The following is a 20,247-nucleotide window of genomic DNA, read 5'->3' as shown; positions in this document are numbered from 1 at the left end:
CAACCTCCTTTCACATCAAAGAAAGCAAGACTGGCAACAAAAGCGAGACAAAGTGAAAAAAGTGATTTCGATAGTGCAGGTCAACAGCATGCTGCATACAGTTCTGACCAATCCGTAAGTAGTGATATTAAACCTTGTGAAACCTAAGTGATATTGGACATTTTAAGACACATTTAAAAAGTGTAACAGCTCATAAATCGGTGTGGTGTGAGGTGTTGTGAGATTGTAGACTGCCTATTTTCTAATTGCCATATAAAAGTGTTAACTGGTCAGATGGGTGGGCTCTGGGCTGCAGGCAGCATGTTTATTTTAATGATCAATCGATGTGTGCTCTGGAACTAACAATTAAAGCTGCCATTTATCACAATGAAAACACATTTCTAAAGGTATTAAAGAAAAAAATAGCGCAACATTTTTTATCATTAAAATCTAATTTAATGATACATTATCCTCACTGGCCCCTTGGGAATCGTTGCCTCAAGTGGTTAACACAATATTAAAGTGATCTTCCTACCTACAGTCTAGCCTTGACCTGCCTGGTTACCTGCTGAATATTTCCGCTATGCTGTCTGCATGAGTGCGGTCAATTGGAGGCTCCACTGAACGGCCACAAGATGAAAAAGCGTGTTTGCACTTGGACTTAAGTGCCCATGGTCTCACCCTTCCCCTCTGCTCTTTCCTTTTGTCTCACACAAACACACAATTGTGCACACACTCACAGACGCACACAATCCACCGCAAGAATACCTTTGTTCGTTCAATAAAAGCGTATCGATCTTGTTTGGTCGCTGAGTAGTTGGCACTGCAACAACAAGTTCTGTGGTTGGTTCCTCTACAGTAGATGAGATAATGAGCATGCAGTGTGTGACAGCCAGCGGTTTCATCAGTCAAAAAAGAAAATCACACCTGTGTGAACCAAGTGGTGCAACTCCCCTCTCTAAAAGCTGAATAACTCCTAATCTACGGAGCTCTCCATGGTTTGGTCCATTAGCGCGAGTGCGCACATGCACGGCACTACACACACGGGTGTGGGTGCGTGCGCACACCAGTGGTGCACGCGCACGCATGCGCACACCACTCGTGCTCATTTGACGTACATCACAAACAAACACATGGACATTGCGAGCTGGTTGTAGAAGTGGTTGCACCACTTAAAAAGTACTCACACAGACCAGACCACCACTTCAATGCTTGCACAAACAAAGCGGCTTTTAATTCACCTATGCAATATTTCTCTTCTAGTTCTACAACTCTGCTCTCATGAATAAACAGATGGCACTCGTCAAGAAACCTACAAATGTGCCGTGTGAGAACTTCACATTGGCAATTCAGTGCATTGACAGAAACAGAACATTGTCAGTGAGAAAGGGGCATTGTCAAGGTGTTTGTGATGGCCATGCCATATGATGGCCACACACACCATGGTAAAACATGGTGGTATCAGTTCAAATGAGTACTGGAGTTTAAATGGCTGGTCACAGAAAGAAGGGCCAGCTGCTTCAGATTGGCTTATAAGGAGCTGGGTAATTGGACTTTGCCAAAATGAGACCTGAGGGGAACATATTATGTTCCCCTCATGTCTTATTTTGGTGAGCTCAGTCTTGATGTAATCTTTATTTTGGGCCTAGAATTAATGTTTGTCATACTGTCATGTTTTCACAGAGAAAATAAAAGACAAAGACATTTTTAAGAAAACCATACAAGAATCCTGGTCTCTCTCATTGACGATGAACTCTGGTCCCTGACAGTGTTGTATGTTCATTCTATTCAGATTCAGTGAATATATAGAGTTCCTCTGCTGGACATTTCAGTAGCAAAGCAGTAGAATTAGGCAATTCCCTGCAGTGATTAATACCTGCAGGGAAAACATGCAATTTCAGGAAAAGATCTGTAAAGCACGGAGAGTTGGAATGGCACATCTGTAGGCGTTCCCATAGGTTTGTTGATGAGGCACCAACCAGATGAGTCCAAAAGTGTCACCAACGTAATGTAGGTACACTTGACCGGACTGATGTTAATCTAGCAACGGATGTGGCGATCTCCCGGCCCTACCTTGTGTCCTGGCTGTGAATTGACTACTGGAAATGCCTCACTTTCACCTAGAGTACTGTATGGAATTATTTGGGGAGAAAGTGCCATGCTTTTTCACAGAAATGTGAACATGTCAGGATTAATTTCAAGCATGACTGCTTCAAAATAGAAATAGTTTGCCCCAACTGTGATGGGTTGTGTGGCATTCAAACTAAGGGTGCCTTGTGCATGTGTGGTACTGTTGTATGTGCGTGTGTGTACTGTAATTCTGCCTTTGGTTAGGGTTAGGTTAAGCGGGGTCATGTAGTTGTGATGTTTATGGTTAGGGAATGAATGTACAATGTGTGTGCGTGCGTGTGTGCGTGCACGTGAGTATAAACACCTCGAAGTACTGAATATGAGTGTATTTAATCCTCTCTTTGATGGAAGAGTTAGGTAGAGTCAATCTGCCACAAACATCCTCAAGGGCCAATGAGCCAGGATGCAAGGCTAAGTGATTAACTGAACCTTGTCAAAGCACAGGTCCCACTTGAAATCTCTTCCGGCTTCAGTTCGTACATCATGTATGTACGTGATATGCTGCCGAAATGAACAGCGTATGTTTAAATGCCATGTTCCTGCACGTCCCTGAAACAGTTTTTGCCGGAGCACTTATAGGCTACTTGTGAGTGTATAACAGTGTAGTCTGTAGGGTGTACACGAATGCACAAGACACTGCTCGTACATCCAGACAAGCTGCTGTTCAATGCCTTAATTGGATATGCAAATCCATGAAAACTTTAAGAGGAGCCGAAAATGGATTAAAATTTGCCAGAGCCAAGAAATGTGTCATGAGCAGCGGTAGAGCAAGGCAGCTCACAAGGAAGCACACACACACACACACACACACACACACACACACACACACACACACACACACACACACACACACACACACACACACACACACACACACACACACACACACACACACACACACACACACAGTGTGAAAAGCTCTAGAATAAAAGACACCTGAGGTTGACAGTCTTGCTGAGACAACTGACAAGGCAATGAGAAACATAACAGGCTTGGATAAATTAGCTGGATCCACTACCAGGTACAATAATTGCATCCCACTGGCCACTGCTACTTGCACCATGAAAATAATAATACAATCTTTCATAGAAAACGTGCACCTCACATGCTTTTTCAGTACATTTAAGATGGAACTGTTTAAAAGAAAAAAGTAAACTGAATTAAAACACACAAGGAAGTTAAATAAAATGTAGAACATTTGCCTTAAATTGGTGCTATAGAAAATCTACATACAAATATATATTAGGTGTAGTTTAAAGGTTTCAACAGAGCCTGCATCTATAATATTTTTAGGCATAAGGCATTCCATAATTTGAGAGTATAATTAAAGACGTCTGCACCTCTAATTTATTTTTGGGTAGGGCTATGCATATTTAGCATATTTAGCTAAATCTGCAAATTAAAGCACAGTGAAAGAAAGTGAGAGCATCAGCCAGATTCAAAGAGAGAGACAGAGACAGAGTAAGACAAAGAAAGAGAGATAGATGGAGAGAGTGAGAAAGAATTATTTAGCCAAGTGCATTTGCACGTACCTGGAATTGTCCATGGCAACATTACACATAACTAATAGGAGCAGTGAATGCCATTAACCCAGTGCCCGGGAAGCGGGTTAGGGGTTTTTGCAAAAATATATATATGCTAATGAGGTTTAGAAGATTTAGAACACATTCCTGAGGGTCTTTGTGTGTAATATGTGGTTTTAGATATTTTAGATTTTTGCAGTGAGCCCAGTGTCTCTGATGTCGTCATGGACACTGGGCTCACTTACTGTACTTCCGGGACTACTATTCCCATATTGCTTTAGTGCACATCTCCTCCTTGTGGATAGGGGGAGGGCTGTCTTACTGAGATAACATGTAGTCCAAGGACTGTATAAAGAGGACAAGAAGCGAAGACCGTAAGGGCGCCGCCATGTTGCTCACATGGTGCTCCATGGAAGGAAAGAAACATGCGCAATGGGCTATATGCAGCCAACACTTACGCTTTCAGCTTCCTTGGTCTCAACTGCGCATGTTTCTTTCCTTCCATGGAGCACCATGTGAGCAACATGGCGGCGCCCTTTCAGTCTTCGCTTCTTGTCCTCTTTATACAGTCCTTGATGTAGTCCAGGAAGTAAGTGAGCCCAGTTTCCATGACATCAGAGACACTGGGCTCACTGCTAAAATCTAAAATATCTAAGTCCACATATTACACACAAAGACCCCAAGGAAAGTGTTCTAAATCTTCTAAACGTCATTAACATATATATTTTCCCTTCCTCAGGGACACTTCGACACAGACTTGGCGAGCCAAGGGTCGAACCAGCGACCTTCCGATTCCCAGAAGGTCCCACTCAGTTACAGCCGCCCGCAAAGAAGAGCGATACGGAGAGTCAGAAAGAGAGTGAGGCAGAGTCAGAGAGACAGAGTGACACGGCACAGTTGTACGGCTGTAGAATAAAGCAGTGAGGAGAATTAGCTGCAGCAGATGCAGGGGCACATTATGGAGAGGTTGGGGGCGCTGGAGCCATGAAGCTCACATGAGGGGCTGAAGGTGAAGGCCTCGCGGTGAGAAAGAAATGACACAGGCCTCAAGGAGAGCATTAACGTGCCAGTGTAGAAGATAACGGGCAGGCTGGCAGCGAGAAATGCGACGCCCTGCATGCTAATTGACCACTGAAGACAGCGGCAGAGGGGATGTCTGTTACCAACAAATGCCGGGCTCGCCCCTCACGGGCAGCAAACAGCTGATGCGTTGTTTTGACTTTGCAGTATAGCACTTTGAGCCTCTTTTATATCCTTTCCTTCCTCTGGGCTATATTTTCTTTGTTGTTTTATTTAGCCAAGTGTCATCTGCCTGTTCCTCTGGCTCGATAAGTGGCATTTTGTCGTGGGAAAAGACAGATCAATTAGAGAGAAAGAATAACAGCGAAACAAATTCATGTCATCACGATGGCTGAAGGGCATCAATAAAAATGTCGTTTTTTCTCCCATGCTGCTATTTAATAGCTCATCAAAATTTAAACAACATTACAGAATGAAAAGATAAGACAGTTCCCACGTAAGCCCTAGCCTATATCAAGGGGCGAACCTCCTGCTGGAATTGAAGCTCACGGAACTTCTCGCTCAGCCTGCTGGCCCAGCAGATGTCGCTATTTCACCTTCTACTGGTCGCAATGCATTATAATCTAGTCAATGAGGTTTTGGGCGGACTTTATACTTCATACTGACTTTTTACCTTAGTAAACCTTTTCATGAACACTTTGTTTTCAATCGCTAGTTTAAAATCATTTTTAAATCATCATGATACAGTATGCATTTAGTACATTTTGGTGCCGTTCATTTGGAAATTAATGATAAAATAATGTATGTTTCTAGGGTGTCGACCTGTTCTATCAAGTGCCCTCACTTCGGTTGCAGACAATAGCATTTCTATTTGCATTTCGGATATGGAAAGATTGCGGATTTGAAATGGCTGAAAAACAGGCTTCAAAACGGGTCTGTAGAAACCAATGGCGTCACTTTGTCCATTTATTTTGTACAGTCTCTCTCTATGGCCTATATACTGTGGCACGTTGTGAGCTTGGGGATCTACTATTTTCACTAGTATAGAAAATTGAGAAGTTTGAGAAAATTAATCAAAAATTATAATTATTTTGGTAAATTATTATTTTGCTAAATTAGAAATAGCGAAAAGAGCTATACAGAATGTCACATGGCGGATAAATGGCGCATTCATCTCCCATATCCTGTAAAAATGATCCAATTCAGTGAAACGGAGAAGAAATAGGTTGTTCCACAATCGCAACCTCATTCAGAGACACATTTTAGGTCAATTTTCATCATCTGATTGTCACCTGATGTGATTCAATATTTTGATCACCCCATGCAATCACAATCTACACTTCGTCATTTTGTCAAAGTGCCACGAGCTGCATCACATTGTGAACATTCGGGGGGCGGGCGCTATTTTCAAACCACCGTTTCCACTTTTCACCTCAAAGCAGTGAAACAAAAGCACTTCAATGGAAAGGCTGGAGGGAGAGGGAGAGAGAGCGAGAGAGAGAGAGAGAGAGAAAGTGCATCGTTGCTCGCAGGCAGACAACCTGCAAACTGGCAGCATAATAAGCCTCACACATATTTGTAGAGATCTGAAGGAAAATCAGCAGTGCTTTAAACTTGGTTTTGCTTACAGCCCAGAATGTGTCGAGAGTCTTACATCATCAGAGTACACTGTTCAGGCGAGGTCATGGGATTACAGACTCGTTTGATCACACCTGATACTTGATTCAGGTGTGTGTGTGTGTGTGTGTGTGTGTGTGTGTGTGTGTGTGTGTGTGTGTGTGTGTGTGTGTGCGTTACCGTGCATGTGTGTGTGTTACAGTGCATGTTAGTTGTTGACACATGCACAGTTGCACCCGGTCACTCACAATGTCACAATATTGGCTACAGTCTGTATACTGACAGCTGAATGTTGTGTACTATGGGTGAACCTGAGAGATGTGTGTGTGTGTGTGTGTGTGTGTGTGTGTGTGTGCGTTAGAGAAACTTTATATATGAGAGAGAGAGACAGACAGACAGACAGACAGAGTGAGAGAGAGAGAGAGAGAGCGAGAGAGAGATGGATCTTACGTGCGTGCCTGTGTGTGTTTTGTGTGCATTGCATTCGGTGGGTGGACCAACAGAGATTCCTCTACACAAAGCATTGAAAGAGAAAAGCTGGTTGACGGAGGTAGTTGGATGGCAGGCAGGCAGAGAGAGAGAGCGCGAATGCATGCGAGTGAGCTTGTCGACAGACAGAAGTGGATGGCAAGCAGAGAGAGAGAGAGAGAGAGAGAGAGAGAGAGAGAGAGAGAGAGTGCATGCGTGCGTGCGCCGACAGGACCCTGACAGCCTGCGTCTCCCTTCTCTCTCATTTGCTCATGTTTCTCTCTCTGTCTCCGTGGTGCTGGTGAGCCATGCTGGCTAATTACCCACGTTTCACTGGGAGGAAACCAGGGGAGATCCCCAAGCGGAAGTGACAGCTGTCTGCTGTGCTCCTCTAAGGACAATCTCAACTCCTCTCTCCTCTCCTCTCCTCCTATCAGCACACTATACCAGAGATGGCTTCCCCCTCCCCGAGGCAAACAAACAAAAAATCAAATAAAGGAAGGGGAAAGGACTTTCGCTTTCTGCCAAGTATTAATTCCACTGGTTCTTCCATACCCCATTCAATTCTTCCTAGTCCTGATACAACACACTCATACATGCACAATTGCACATTCCCGGAGATCTCAGTATATATACCTACTGTAAAATCCTGAGTGCCCATTTAACTCGGAGATTGTAAAAAAGAAAAACAACAGTAAGCTCATTGAATGCAGATGAAAAGGTGGTTATCCCTCTTCCATACGGTTTACTGAAACCCACAGCATCAATGTTCCCCTGTACTACAGCAAAACAACCGGTGTTCATAAAGAATATTACCTCGAAAGCACAATATTATATACTTTTCTTTTTCCCTAAAAATATGAATTATTCCAATTACAAGATAAAGATGTTTGGCAACCGACAGAGCCGCGTAACGACTTGTGGAATTAATATTATTGGCAACGTGTGGGAGGAGCAAACAAAGAGCAAGGTGCATGATATACTTCTTCCTCCCCTGTGTACTATATATAAATATGAGCTGAGATAAAGCAGGGGCTGTGTACTGTATATAAATATGAGCTGAGATAAAGCAGGGGCAACATTAGCAGAGTATCTGCAATGTGGGTGTTTTCTTGATGCAAAAGAAAATACATTAATTTATCCATTTGTAACTCTGACAATGTAACATTTGTACACTCTTTATATAAATATAAAATGGAAAGGTGAGAGATCTAGCCACGGGTCTAAGTGACTACTCGATAAAGCCGGCAGAGAGAGCGCATGTGGCAAATTAGCAGTAATTATGTGAAGCGAGCCAAGCGTTTGGCTTTCCAGGGCAGCTGCGCGCGTCGCTGGCTAATCTCTCCATCGGAGCAAAGCACTTAAACAGGGATAGCATGGCATGCAGTCCTCATTGGAACGACGGCATCTATAGGACAAGCAGAGCCGTGTTTCAGAGATTCTGGGCAGGGGAGATAGTAGGAAATGTAAATAGATACAAGCCTGAGGGGAAATCTGTGGAAGTGCAAGACACATAACGATCTGTCAACTTAATAGTGAGTGGGAAACGGCGTGAGTGAGTGAGGGAGAGAGAGAGAGATGGAGAGAAATGCTACCCTCTTCTATTCATTAACCGTCACAGAGAAAAAGGATTTAGGGGTGTTCAGCGTAAGTCATTTACCGGCCAATTTGAGGAGATGGGGTCATAAAAAAGAATGGGATATGTACACTGGGTGCCTTTTTTCTCGTGCTGCCCGCGTATGAGGAGGGGATGGAGTCCAAGTCTGATAAATCCAATTGGCTCCATTATATTTCCTCGGAGGCTGAATACTCCATTTCCTGATGAATGGAGACCGGCACAGGTTTAATGGTGTGCACTGCACATTCATAGACACACGCATGCTCTCACATGCTCTCTCTGCCATGACATATATTCTTAGAATACATGCATGTACCTGTACCTACAGTACACTTGAAGCACGTGCACGCGCACACTGCAGCAACGAGCTTCGGTCCATGTTTCTCTGTAACATCTAATTTACATGTAATGCACATTAATGACGTTCCCAGAGAGAACATGTGGCGCCTCAATGCCGCGTTAAGCCAATTAGCGGGGTAAATAATAGCGTAGGCAGCAGAAACAGTGATCTCCCCTGCCTCCTCTTATCAGAGCAGCCTTTCCTCCCGGCTGAGACATCAGGTCAGAGAGCAGCTCGACTGTCGTCGCTCCGTGGCAGTTGTGAACGCAGGCACTCAATAAGAAGTCAACGGGTTCGCGCTCAGCCACTGGCACGCAATCACCGAAGAATCGTCTGGACATAATGTTTCTGGTCTCAGGTGGCGGCCATGACCAAAAGAGTATGACGGCGACAATGGGATGAGTTACTGTTAGGGTTCCATCCTATCCATTCATGCATGCAGTTTTAGTCTGAGACTGATCGATCTGTTCTCCGAGCAACTGTTGTCACGTCTGGCTAGCGTGGAAAAATCAATAGCCGTATCTTTGTCTGTCCGTCTGAATGACTGGAAGGCACGTTGGGAGCCGTGTGTGCATGTGAGGGCATATCTGCAGGCGTGCGCGCGCGTGCGTGCGTGCGTGTGTGTGTGTGTGTGTGTGTGTGTGTGTGTGTGTGTGCACATACAGTATATTTGTGATGCCTGACCTAAAGCTTGTTATCACTGTGGGCTCAGTGAGCTGAAGCAGGGAGAGAGGGGCTGTCAAGGCCGGAGGCTCCTGTAGAAGCCCCGCCAGGGACAAAGGGATAGCTTATCTGTGTGTGTGGCCAAATGTGACCGCGCGCACAGGCTGAAGCTCTGGGGAGGGAGCTCCCCGGCGCTAGCCGAATAGCCTTTATATGCGTTTGCACATATACTGTTGAGTCGGAGCCCGGAGAAGGAACTGATCTCAGGATATACTGTAAAATCCTGAGTGAACGATATTTCACTTCTTCTACTCAGGCTTTTGTGAACACCCATGGACAGTTTTTAAGTGGCTATAAACTCAGTCTTTCGATATTTTAATTTTATATATATACAAATCCATTATTCTAAATTAATTTTAACCATGATAGATTCATTGAACAAATCCACGTCCTTGTTTCTGATGACTGATATTGTCCTTCTAACGTAACTACGTACTGTAAGGTGCCCGACCCGTGTTTTTCATTTATTGTTAATTCGTTTTATGGATCCTTATTCTTCTTCTTTATTTCCCCCCAAAAATATGAAAAATAAATGAAAAAAGTAATTGAAAAATCACGGGCACATCACATATTAGAAGGACAATATCAGTCACCAAAAACAAGGAAACTCCATTTGTTTGCATTTGTAAACTCCTGGAGACACAAATGGATACATTAATGCTAAGGATTTGACTGTGTATATATACTGTATAATGAAAAATAAACAGCAGTCTAGAGGCCTCATGTGTTCATAATAGAAAAGCCTAAATGATTCCACGGTCATGATATAAAGTAACTCTGAACGCTGTGAAACAGGCTTCTCCATACAGTAGCTGTCCATGGTGCTGAAAGAATACAGTCGCTGTGCTGTTGTCCTTTTATGAAACTCAAGTCAAATCCACTGAGAGCAAAAAAATGTGCAGCGCATTTCTATGGTCGAATCACAACAAACAGCATAACAATATGGTTCACACTCAGAACAAAGACACTTTGAAAACCATTTGTTTGTGTGTGTGGGTGTGTGCGTGTGCGTGTGCGCGTGCGTGCGTGCATGCATACGGTACGTGCGTGCGTAACACTGTTGCCGTGTTCACTGTGTTTCTATTTGGAATTCAGCATCATGGTTAGAGAAACTATCCGAAAGTTAGCCGGTTCAATCCTGTGAATGTGTCTAACAAGACATTGAATCATGCTCAGTCACTCTTGATAACTAATTAGCCAATTGATTTAAACATGTAAATGAATATAAAGACAGCAAGCAATGTGTCAAACAACTACTTTACCCCTGCAGCTCCTTGAGAGAGACGGAGATCTTGAGGTTGTGTCCCAGCACGTGGAGAGTGGTGAGGATGTCAGCCCATTGGACCATCTCACCCAGAGGTCCTCCCTTCAGCACCTTGGGACTGAACACGTCGCCAGACTCCTCCGTGAGAAAACCCACATGGACCAGAATCTGCATGGAAAACACAGCATATCAGCATTGAATAAAAAAATCAGCCAGAGGAGCCAACAGTTCAGGAGCTATGTGGCTCATACTGTTTAGGAGCCTTTCCCTTGTTTCCTTAGCGTGAGGCAGCCTAATGTACCTTCAATCCAACCCTTGACGCTTAGTACCAAGCAGACAGGCATTGCGTAACATTTTTTTGTCTTTTCATGACTCAACTGCGACCTCCCAGACTCGGGGCTGACACTCTTAACCACAAGGGCACTGAGCTGAGCTTGAATGGAGTCACATAGGGGAGAAAGGAGGAGTTGAGCTTGATGTTTGGCTAGGTGTGACGAAAATAAGCAATACTAAAATGTGGAATACTCGCTGACAAATATTTCACATTTCAAACAATTCACAATTCATACAGGTTGATGTATTTATTCACAGCACAGAAGCTCTGAATCTTTTACCTTCTTCCAAATATAAATTACATCACTGTGTAATATTTATGTGTGTGTGTGAACTGTGAATGTACTGTAGTCATGACAGTAGTGATAACACTGAGGAAGAATATATTTACGGTGAATGAATCACACAGGGTGTTTAAAAAAGTGTTTATGGACTTCTAAGATTAGTGTTGTTGACTAGCTAGTGTAGTTTTGTAGAGTACCTGTACAGCACTCCTGCAGGCTTAGAATTGGAGGTTTTAATGAGAACAAGCCATTGTTAACATCAGTCAATGCTTTGATTTCTGAGGTTGAAACAGTCGGTATCCCTTGGTAGATACATTTCTATTTGTGAAGGCAACATTCAGCCGTCCACATAGACCCACATTTAGCTCCATTAGAGTGAGATGTTCCGCAAGGATCAGTGATTGTCACAATTAATGAGGAGTGACTCTGACTCTGATGAGATGAGAATGTAGTCACACCAAAGGAATGCACAAAGATTTTCTTCCTCAAGCAACTCCTGGCATATAGTGGGAAAAATAAATTGACCTGCTGACAGCTAATTGGTATGCATAATGGTACAGGGTGCTTTTAATTGCTGATGGGATGGAATTTCCAGCCAGTTAAATGTATAATGAAATTAGATTGAGCCTCTGCAGAATACAGCCTTTCCCTTTTCCTCACTTTTGCCTTTACTTAGAAAATAAACCTTGATGGTACAAATCTTCTCTGACACACTCCCTCCCAACTATAATACAGTATGCATACTCGCACAATGAGATTCACTATCACGCTAAACAACAGACAAGTGTGCAGTTCTGTTGCAAATTGACTGTAATATCAGTATTATTGGCAATAGACGTGGCCCATCGCTGGATTACTTTGCAATGTGATCCAGCAACAGTTAAAAGTAATCTAAACTTTTTAAGAACAGAAATGCATAGTTTCACTGCTATGCAAGCTTTCTGCTCTGGCAACAGTATAAGGCTCATTGACACACAGACATAGGAAAATATATTTTCTGTATAGCAATCTCAGGGTGAACAGGCCCTACAGTAGCATGCAAAGTGTGTGTGCCCCCGTGTGTGTGTGTGTGTGTGTGTGTGTGTGTGTGTGTGTGTGTGTGTGTGTGTGTGTGTGTGTGTGTGTGTGTGTGTGTGTAGAGAAGTCTCAGTTCAGATCTACTTTGAGATAACGTTGAATCTCTGATATGGCAGTCTCGTACAGCATTATCTAAGGTGTGAAATCACAACAGCGAAATTGTAATATTTATAGAAGGATTTGTACTTCCATATACATGTAATGTAGCTCAGAGTGTTTTACAAGCAAGTGTTTTATTGTTGAACCACAATAATTACAGTGCTGGCACGGTGGACGCCATGCTGAGTGGCATTGCTCTGCAACTAGCATCTCAGGGGACACATAAGACTATAATTACACACCTCATCTCAACTTCAGCGATGACACTTCACCAGGCTCCAGCCTGAAGGCTGATTCATACACACTGACTGAACGCATGACTGCATCGCTCAAACAAAGATGGCGTTATTTTCAACTGAATTAAACTGAACATGCTGGTGATGAAGTCCCCGTCTGTCGGCGGCAGTAAACTGGGCAACAGATAAGACGGTGGTGGAGGGGAGGATGCTTCATGCTTCAGCCACAGACTCATTGTCCCGTGAAAAGTCTAAGCAATTCGATCCTTTTGTGTGGCCATTAACTACTTAAAGCTGCACTCTGTACCTTTCATTGTCTTACCCGATATTCAAACCTGGGTCCTGACATTTTTACCACTAAGCTAATAGAGCATGCCTGCAAGCTCAGGAGATAAAGTACATTTTGACTTTAGCAGTACTACTCGTCAACCAGCAGTGGTTGTACCACAGGATGTAAATGTCACAAATTAGAGCAGGGAGACCAAGTACTGTCCAACCACTGCAGTGGTGTGAGTAATGTTATATTACAGTATATCAAAAACCCTGAAGAAATGTTGGTTTCAATACATCTATATTTCATCAGGGCTACAAGATGTGCAGCGTCCTCCTTTTTTCTGTTATATTGTATTAGAATACTCTACCATACATTCATCCATTTTTTTTCCTTTTCTTTTTATCCCATGATTTTGCAACCCATTTTTTCACCCAGTGTCAATTATCTACACTTCCTCTGCCAACCTGGAGGGGGGGGGGGGGGGCAGCGGACTGAACTCATGCTTCCTTCTATGCATGAGGAGTCCAAGCTGCTTCTTTTCACCTGACAGGGGGTAATTTCCCCGGCCGGACGTAGCACGTGGAAGGAACTTGTTATTCCGACCAGTTCCTTTCCCCTCCATCAGGCGCCCCGGCTGGCCAGGGGGAGGTAGTTTAGAGACCAGGATTACTGCATGTTTTTGTGAGGGTACCTACCTACCCTAGGGGACACGGGGAGAACATGCAAACCACACACAGAAAGGCCCTTTCGCCAACCCCACATCGGGTATGGGCACTGAACCATCCATCCATCTTCAACCGCTTATACGGTAGTCGGGTCACGGGGGCAACAGCTCCACCAGAGAGCTCCAGACTTCCCTCTCCAGAGCAACATTAATAACTTCCTCCTGGGGGATCCCGAGACGTTCCAAGGCCAGTGAGTCGATGTGTTTCCTCCAACTGCACCTTGGTCTGCCCCGGGGTCTCTTCCCAGTGGGACGTGCATCGAGGACCTCCCTAGGGAGACGCTCGAGAGGCATCCTAACCAAATGCCCGAACCACCTAAGCTATCTCCTTTCCAGGCGAAGAAGCAGCGACTCTACTCCGAGTCTCTCCCGTGTGACTGAACTTCTCACCCTATCTCTAAGGGAGATGCCAGCCACCCGTTGAAGGAAACTCATTTCGGCCACTTGTATTCGCGACCTTATTCTTACAGTCATGACCATAGGTGAGAGTAGGAACAAAAATTGCTCGGTATAGACAGAGAGCTTTGCCTTCTGGCTCAACTCCCTTTTCGTGTGGTGCGGTACAGCGACCGCCTTTGCCGCTCCACCTACAGATTTGTCCAAATAATATTTTATTCACACACAGAAAAGTAGGCCTATATAGTGTAGCTGTAAAAGCCCTATTCCACAAATAGAAAGGAAAATTCTGATTTACAAGCTCAAAAATGCATTGCGACAGGTTGCTATTTTTGCCAAGGAAGACATGCCCGAAATAGAGACGCCAGGTTGAAATTTACATAACCAACTGCTGTAAATGTTTCACTGTGGATAGATTGTAAATTGTCTACAATTGATACCGACAATAAGCCACTTTGATCTACTACTGGTTAAAGATGTGCATGACACTTATATTTATATTTATTCATTGTTTATACATTATGCTAATGCCGTCAGTCCAAGTGTAGAGGATCAGGCCAGACTTAAAGTCATCCAATTTACTTTTATATATCCTTATATTTGATTATTGTAACCTTGCTTCTTATTTTGTATCTGCGATTCTTGCCTACTATATGGTCTTTTTCGATCAATGACGTTGCTGGTCTTTTTTACGTTTGCACAGTTCAGGCATTCAAATGCTAATCTGGTGGCTTTTGTTTTAATCTGCCAGGCAGGGTATAAACGATGCATACAGTACTGTACCCTGCTCACAAGAAGTTAACAGCCCTGGCAACAGCGATGCCAGCCTACCGTTGAAACCTGCCACCGACGCAGCGCCAGAACCTGCCGAGGCGATAGCGTCAGTGCCATCACAACGGCTCTTTAAAGCCAATAATTCCTTGATATCTAAAAGTGCCAGCAGTAGCCAGCAGCCAGCAGCAGCAATACAAGTACCCAACGAAAAAAACAAACAACTTATTTTTCCCCGCTGCAGGGGAGGGGGGGTTCTGTCCAGTCTGCCATGAAACATCTGCTCTTACTGAGCCTATTACCGTCAACTGATTATAGTTTTTGCTATTGCTCTCCGCCTATTTTCCAACAGGCATTCAGTCAGTCAGTCTGTCTCAGCATGGAGATGAGTCTACAGAGTGTAGTTAATGGACAGTGACCATTACTGTCAAGCACACCATTACACTGAACACAGTTCTGCTCTCCATTGGGAACGTGAACAAGGAGCTTGGCATTTGGGAAAGGTGTTGTCTCTAGTGACAGATAGCTGGCTTTGATTCAGCAGCGATACTGCGTTGCTCATTTGATAAAGATGGACCGATGACATCAGCGCTGAATCATGTGCATCTTCTGGATGGAGACCAGGGCACTGTTGGCCCAATTCCCAAAAAGAAGCCATAATACAAAATGGACTACTATAACTATAACTCACTTTGTCTCATTTTTATACAAGCCTTTGAAGTGGTGAGACACTTTTCAATTGGAGAGGGGATTTGAGGAGAAGTGTCTGGCCACAAATTGAATTCTGTGGGTGGAAAGGAAGAAGACTGCAATAAATCTAGGCTTCCAAAGGCTGAGCTCTGAGGCTACTGACTGTCAAAGGGAATCCATGAGAGTGCCATCCCATTTCATACAGACACGTGCACACATGCCTTCCAGTGTACGCGCGCACACACACACACACACACACACACACACACACACACACACACACACACACACACACAGAACCTGAAGTGCAGGCCAGTTGAGGGAATGTAGAACCACTACAGAGGCCAGTTCTAGCAACAGCTAAAGTGCACTAAAGTAAATTAATCACAAAATATACCAAGTCTCTTTCATTATCTATACGGAGGGTTTCATGGAAAACTAAAATTGCCAATCTAAATTCCGGCGTTCTGAAGACCAAATATGGTGTGGCAAAAAAATACGCTATGTCGTCTGTGTATTTCTCTGCAAAATGTTGACTCGAAAACATGTGAAACGATGCATTTGACACGAAAGTTTCCCTTCATCCCCGAGACTGTAACCCAATTAACACTGGGGATTTCACTGTGTGCTTAAAGTCATTCAGTCTTGAAACTGCAGCTGAAAAACCTGCACGGTTGAGCGCAGGAGATGTGGCAGCAGTTCTGTGTACTAGCATGGCATCTGGGCATGAATACACAACGTTAATACCATCCTTCCTGCCTGCATGTCTGTTTTTTTTCCTGCTAAAGCTGTGCTTTATCATTTCACTGTTGAGTAAAAAAAAGGCAAAAAAAGGCAAAAGGAAAAAATATACTGTACAGTATGAACGAAATCAAATTTGAATGTTTCCTAGGGTTGGAGGAGACAGTATATCACATTTTACTGTCTGTTGGATCAGCAGAAAACACCTTTACTCCTGGTTGTTTTTCTATTTATTTCCTTTCAACTTCACTACGTGTGACTATGTGTCAGGGGGTGGGCGTTGCCTGTCCCCTTTTACGTTTGCGCAGTTCAGGCATTCAAATGCTAATCTGGTGGCATTTGTTTTAACCTGCCGACGCAGCACCAGAACCTGCCGAGGCGATAGTGTCAGTGCCACCACAACGGCTCTTTAAAGCCAATAATTCCTGGATATCTAAAAGTGGCAGCAGTAGCAGCAGCAGCGATACAAGTACCCAACGAAAAAAAAACAATAACTTATTTTTCCCTGCTGCGGGGGAAAAAGAGTGTTCTGTCCAGTCTGCCATGAAACATCTGGTCTTGCTGAGCCTATTCCGGTCTATACTGATTATAGTTTTTTCATTGCTATTGCTCTATTATAACAGTAAGACTTCAGTCAGTCATTCAGTCAGTCTGTCTCAGCCTGGAGATTAGTCTACAGAGTGTAGTTAATGGACAGTGACTATTACTGTCAAGCTGCTCTCCATTGGGAACGTGAACAAGGAGTGGAGTGAGTGAGTGAGTGAGAGTGCACATTACACATGAGCTGTTCATAACACAAATGTATTGTGACACTACGACACAGTAAAGTCCTCATTGTTAATTTATCCACTGTAACTCAGAGACAGAGTATACGAATGTTATTACTTATTTCATTTTGTTATTTTGATGAATAAAATAATATTTTAACCAATGTGTCCATACACATTGGTTAAATACCTACTACCTACTGTACAGTAGTAGCCTACAATTACAGTGTTTGGAGATGGTCTCCATACACTTGTGTGTTGGGTACTAGTTACTGAATGAAACGTATACGTGCACCATCTCTCCTAGCCAAGCAGAAATGGTGCTTGGTAGAACCTTTGTCACCATCACCCACACAGGTGACCCCGGGCAGAACATAAATCCTAAGGAAGGATTGTAGCTTCAACACTGAGCGTGCGTGTGTGTGTGAGCATGTACTGCACTGACCCTCTTCTGCTCTCTGTGTTGGCTGCGTAGCTTGTCATCCAGCCGCCGGGCAGCCGAGGCCCACTGCGCCGCCATCCTCCGCATTCGTCTCTTCATGAAGCTCAGGGACTCTTTCCCTGTCCCCACCTGCTCCAGCAGAGCCCCGATGTCTGAGCGCAGGGCAGCCTTCAGGAAGAAAACAGCAGGTGGAAGAAAAATCAATGGCACGCACACGGCTGCAAAACTCACCTGTCAGCTGTCAGAGCCATAAATATAAAAGACTTATGATGGCGGCCTGAGCCCAGCGGCGGTCGTTGATGGTCGCTCTTTTTGTGAGACGACCTTTGTCTCTCTCTCGGTTCCTTTCTTCAAGTGGATTTGCAGCACAGCTCTCTGTGTCATACGCTGTCATTTGCAAGGCTGCCTGAGGTCGTGCACATAAAAAGCCTCTCTCTCATTCCACCTCTACTGCTCTCTGATGGTACAATACTGTACAAGCACGTGTTAAGTGTTAATGACTATTGTAACTCTGTCCTTACTGTCCTACCGGCATGTGCACTTAAACCTCTCCAATTGATCCAGAATGCCGCAGCATACAACCAGCCAAAGTTCTCACATGTCTCCCCCCTCCTCCATTGGCTACCGGTTGCTGCCCGCACAGAGTACAAAACAGGTCTGGCATACTAAGGTATGGCACCCCCATATCTTTTTTTTTTTCCATCATGCATGAGTGTCCAAGTCGCTCCTTTACACCTGACAGGGGGGAGTTTCCCTGGTTGGACGTAGCGCGTGGAAGGAACACGTTATTCCAACCCGTTCCTTCCCCTCCATCAGGCGCCCCGGCTGGCCAGGGGGAGGCAGTTTAGTGACCAGGATTACTGCATGTTTTTTGTGAGGGTATCCCTACCCTACGGCACACGGGGAGAACATGCAAACTCCACACAGAAAGGGCCTTTCGCCAACCCCGCCCCCCATATCTTCTAAGTCTGATCAAACCACCACAACAATCAGAACTGCAGACTCACTCCCAACCTTCTGGCGTAGTCTGAAAACTCACCTCTTCAGACTCCTAAACTTATGTACTTTAGAATAGATATCATATTATGTAGAGTTTGTAGACATAGCACTCTATAGTGTATACTCATTTTCATTGTACAGTATTCTACTGTTAGCTTGCTTATGATCCTTGGTGACTATGTATTTGACAGATTACTTGTTTGTTGTTCTTACTTAAATCTCTCTGGATTATGAATAAATGCCTAAATTGTATGCAGAGACGTACACCGTACACGCATGCACGCACGCAGTATATAGCCAACATCTCTACAGTATCTTGCTGGCTCTCTCTCGCTCTCTCTCATATCTATATTTGGCGCCTGTACTTTTCTCCATCATAAACACACAAATCCTGACACTCTCCCACAGACAGAATCAATATGCAGAACTGTACTTTCCCCCGTGCAGGTGAATCATTGTTCGTGAAGGTAGCCACAGTAAAAAAAAAAAGAAGGTATCTCCCCCCCGAGGGAAAGCTGTAGGATTAGTGGAAGTGAATATAGGCAGCTAATTAGAATACACGGCAGAGCAAAGGAACGACTGCACAGCGGGCCGGTTGGTGTTGGGTTTACAGTGCTCCAGGGAGGAGTATGGCTAACTGTGGGGGGATACAGTGAATACATTGAGACTACTGTACACAAAAACAAACAGGGCCAGCGGCATTCAGAGACAATCAGAGGCAGAAGCCGTGTGAGTGACACGTCCTGCATGTGTTCTCCCGGGAGATGGACAGATAAACGAGTGGTAAAACATGGGAGGATGATGAAATAACAGCTATCGCTGCTTTCTGATTGGACAGGAACACCAAAGGAAAGAAAGGAGCTGGAGTGGAACTGAACGGATGCTCCGCTGGCGACGTTCAGACACACTGACTGCATTACGTGACTAAAGCAGCTGTGTCTGTGTGTGCGGTTTTTAACTCAACTCTATCAGCAAATTTCTCAACACACTCAAATCCAAAAAAAAAAAGTATGGAATTCGTTAATTAATTACCGAATTCATACATATACTTTCGGAGTGACAGATAGATAAATTAACATTGAGGATTTTAGTGTGTTCTTAGAGTGAAATGCACTGGCATGGATAGACGAATTCGGTTACATCTTTTTTACACTTTCAGAGTGATAAATAGATACTGTAAATTAACATTGACAGAGTGAAATGCACTGGAATGGATGTGGTTACCCGTCTCTTGGATGGAGGATGAATGTGGTTACCTGTCTCTTGGATGGAGGATGAATGTGGTTACCTGTCTCTTGGATGGAGGATGAATGTGGTTACCTGTCTCTTGGGTGGAGGATGAATGTGGTTACCTGTCTCTTGGGTGGAGGATGAATGTGGTTACCTGTCTCTTGGGTGAAGGTTTGTAGGTGGGCACGGCGGTCTGGTTCCTCCAGGCCAGCGGGGGGCAGAACCACTCCACCTCGCTCAGGTACACGAGGAAAGAGCAGTCTGAGCCGTCCACGCCGTAGAAGGCGTAACAAGGGTCCGAGGTCCAGCGTGCACGCATCCACTGGAAGGCCAGGTTTCCATGCCAACAAATTAACATAGTTTCAGTTTAATCTCTCTCACGAGTGCTGCATACATCACAATTATGTGACTTAAACTGTCGCAGTCGACTGAGGTCGATATCAAGCTCAATAAAAGGTTTCATTGGTGAGGGGTTTATGTGTTCATCCCTTATGACCTCTTG

At 44.2% G+C, this 20,247-nt stretch overlaps 2 protein-coding genes across 2 annotated transcripts in view; both read right to left on the bottom strand.

Annotated features, from left to right (window-relative positions):
• Positions 1–20,247, bottom strand: part of LOC308323678 (large ribosomal subunit protein uL30-like) — a 192,497-nt gene that overhangs the window by 33,686 nt on the left and 138,564 nt on the right. The window lies entirely within an intron of this gene.
• Positions 1–20,247, bottom strand: part of mgat5b (alpha-1,6-mannosylglycoprotein 6-beta-N-acetylglucosaminyltransferase B) — a gene marked incomplete at both ends in the record, with an annotated part of 70,824 nt that overhangs the window by 24,541 nt on the left and 26,036 nt on the right. The window contains 3 exons of the mRNA XM_080775432.1: positions 10,681–10,850; positions 17,520–17,684; positions 19,900–20,067. Coding sequence (XP_080631558.1) covers positions 10,681–10,850; positions 17,520–17,684; positions 19,900–20,067 — 503 coding nt within the window. The remainder of the gene's footprint in view (positions 1–10,680; positions 10,851–17,519; positions 17,685–19,899; positions 20,068–20,247) is intronic.

This window comes from Protomyctophum bolini (assembly GCF_963924005.1).
Source record: "Protomyctophum bolini genome assembly, chromosome: 11".
Lineage (NCBI taxonomy): Eukaryota > Metazoa > Chordata > Actinopteri > Myctophiformes > Myctophidae > Protomyctophum > Protomyctophum bolini.
The sequence above is the reverse complement of the archived record's forward strand: the minus strand, read 5'-3'. Positions and strand labels throughout refer to the sequence as shown.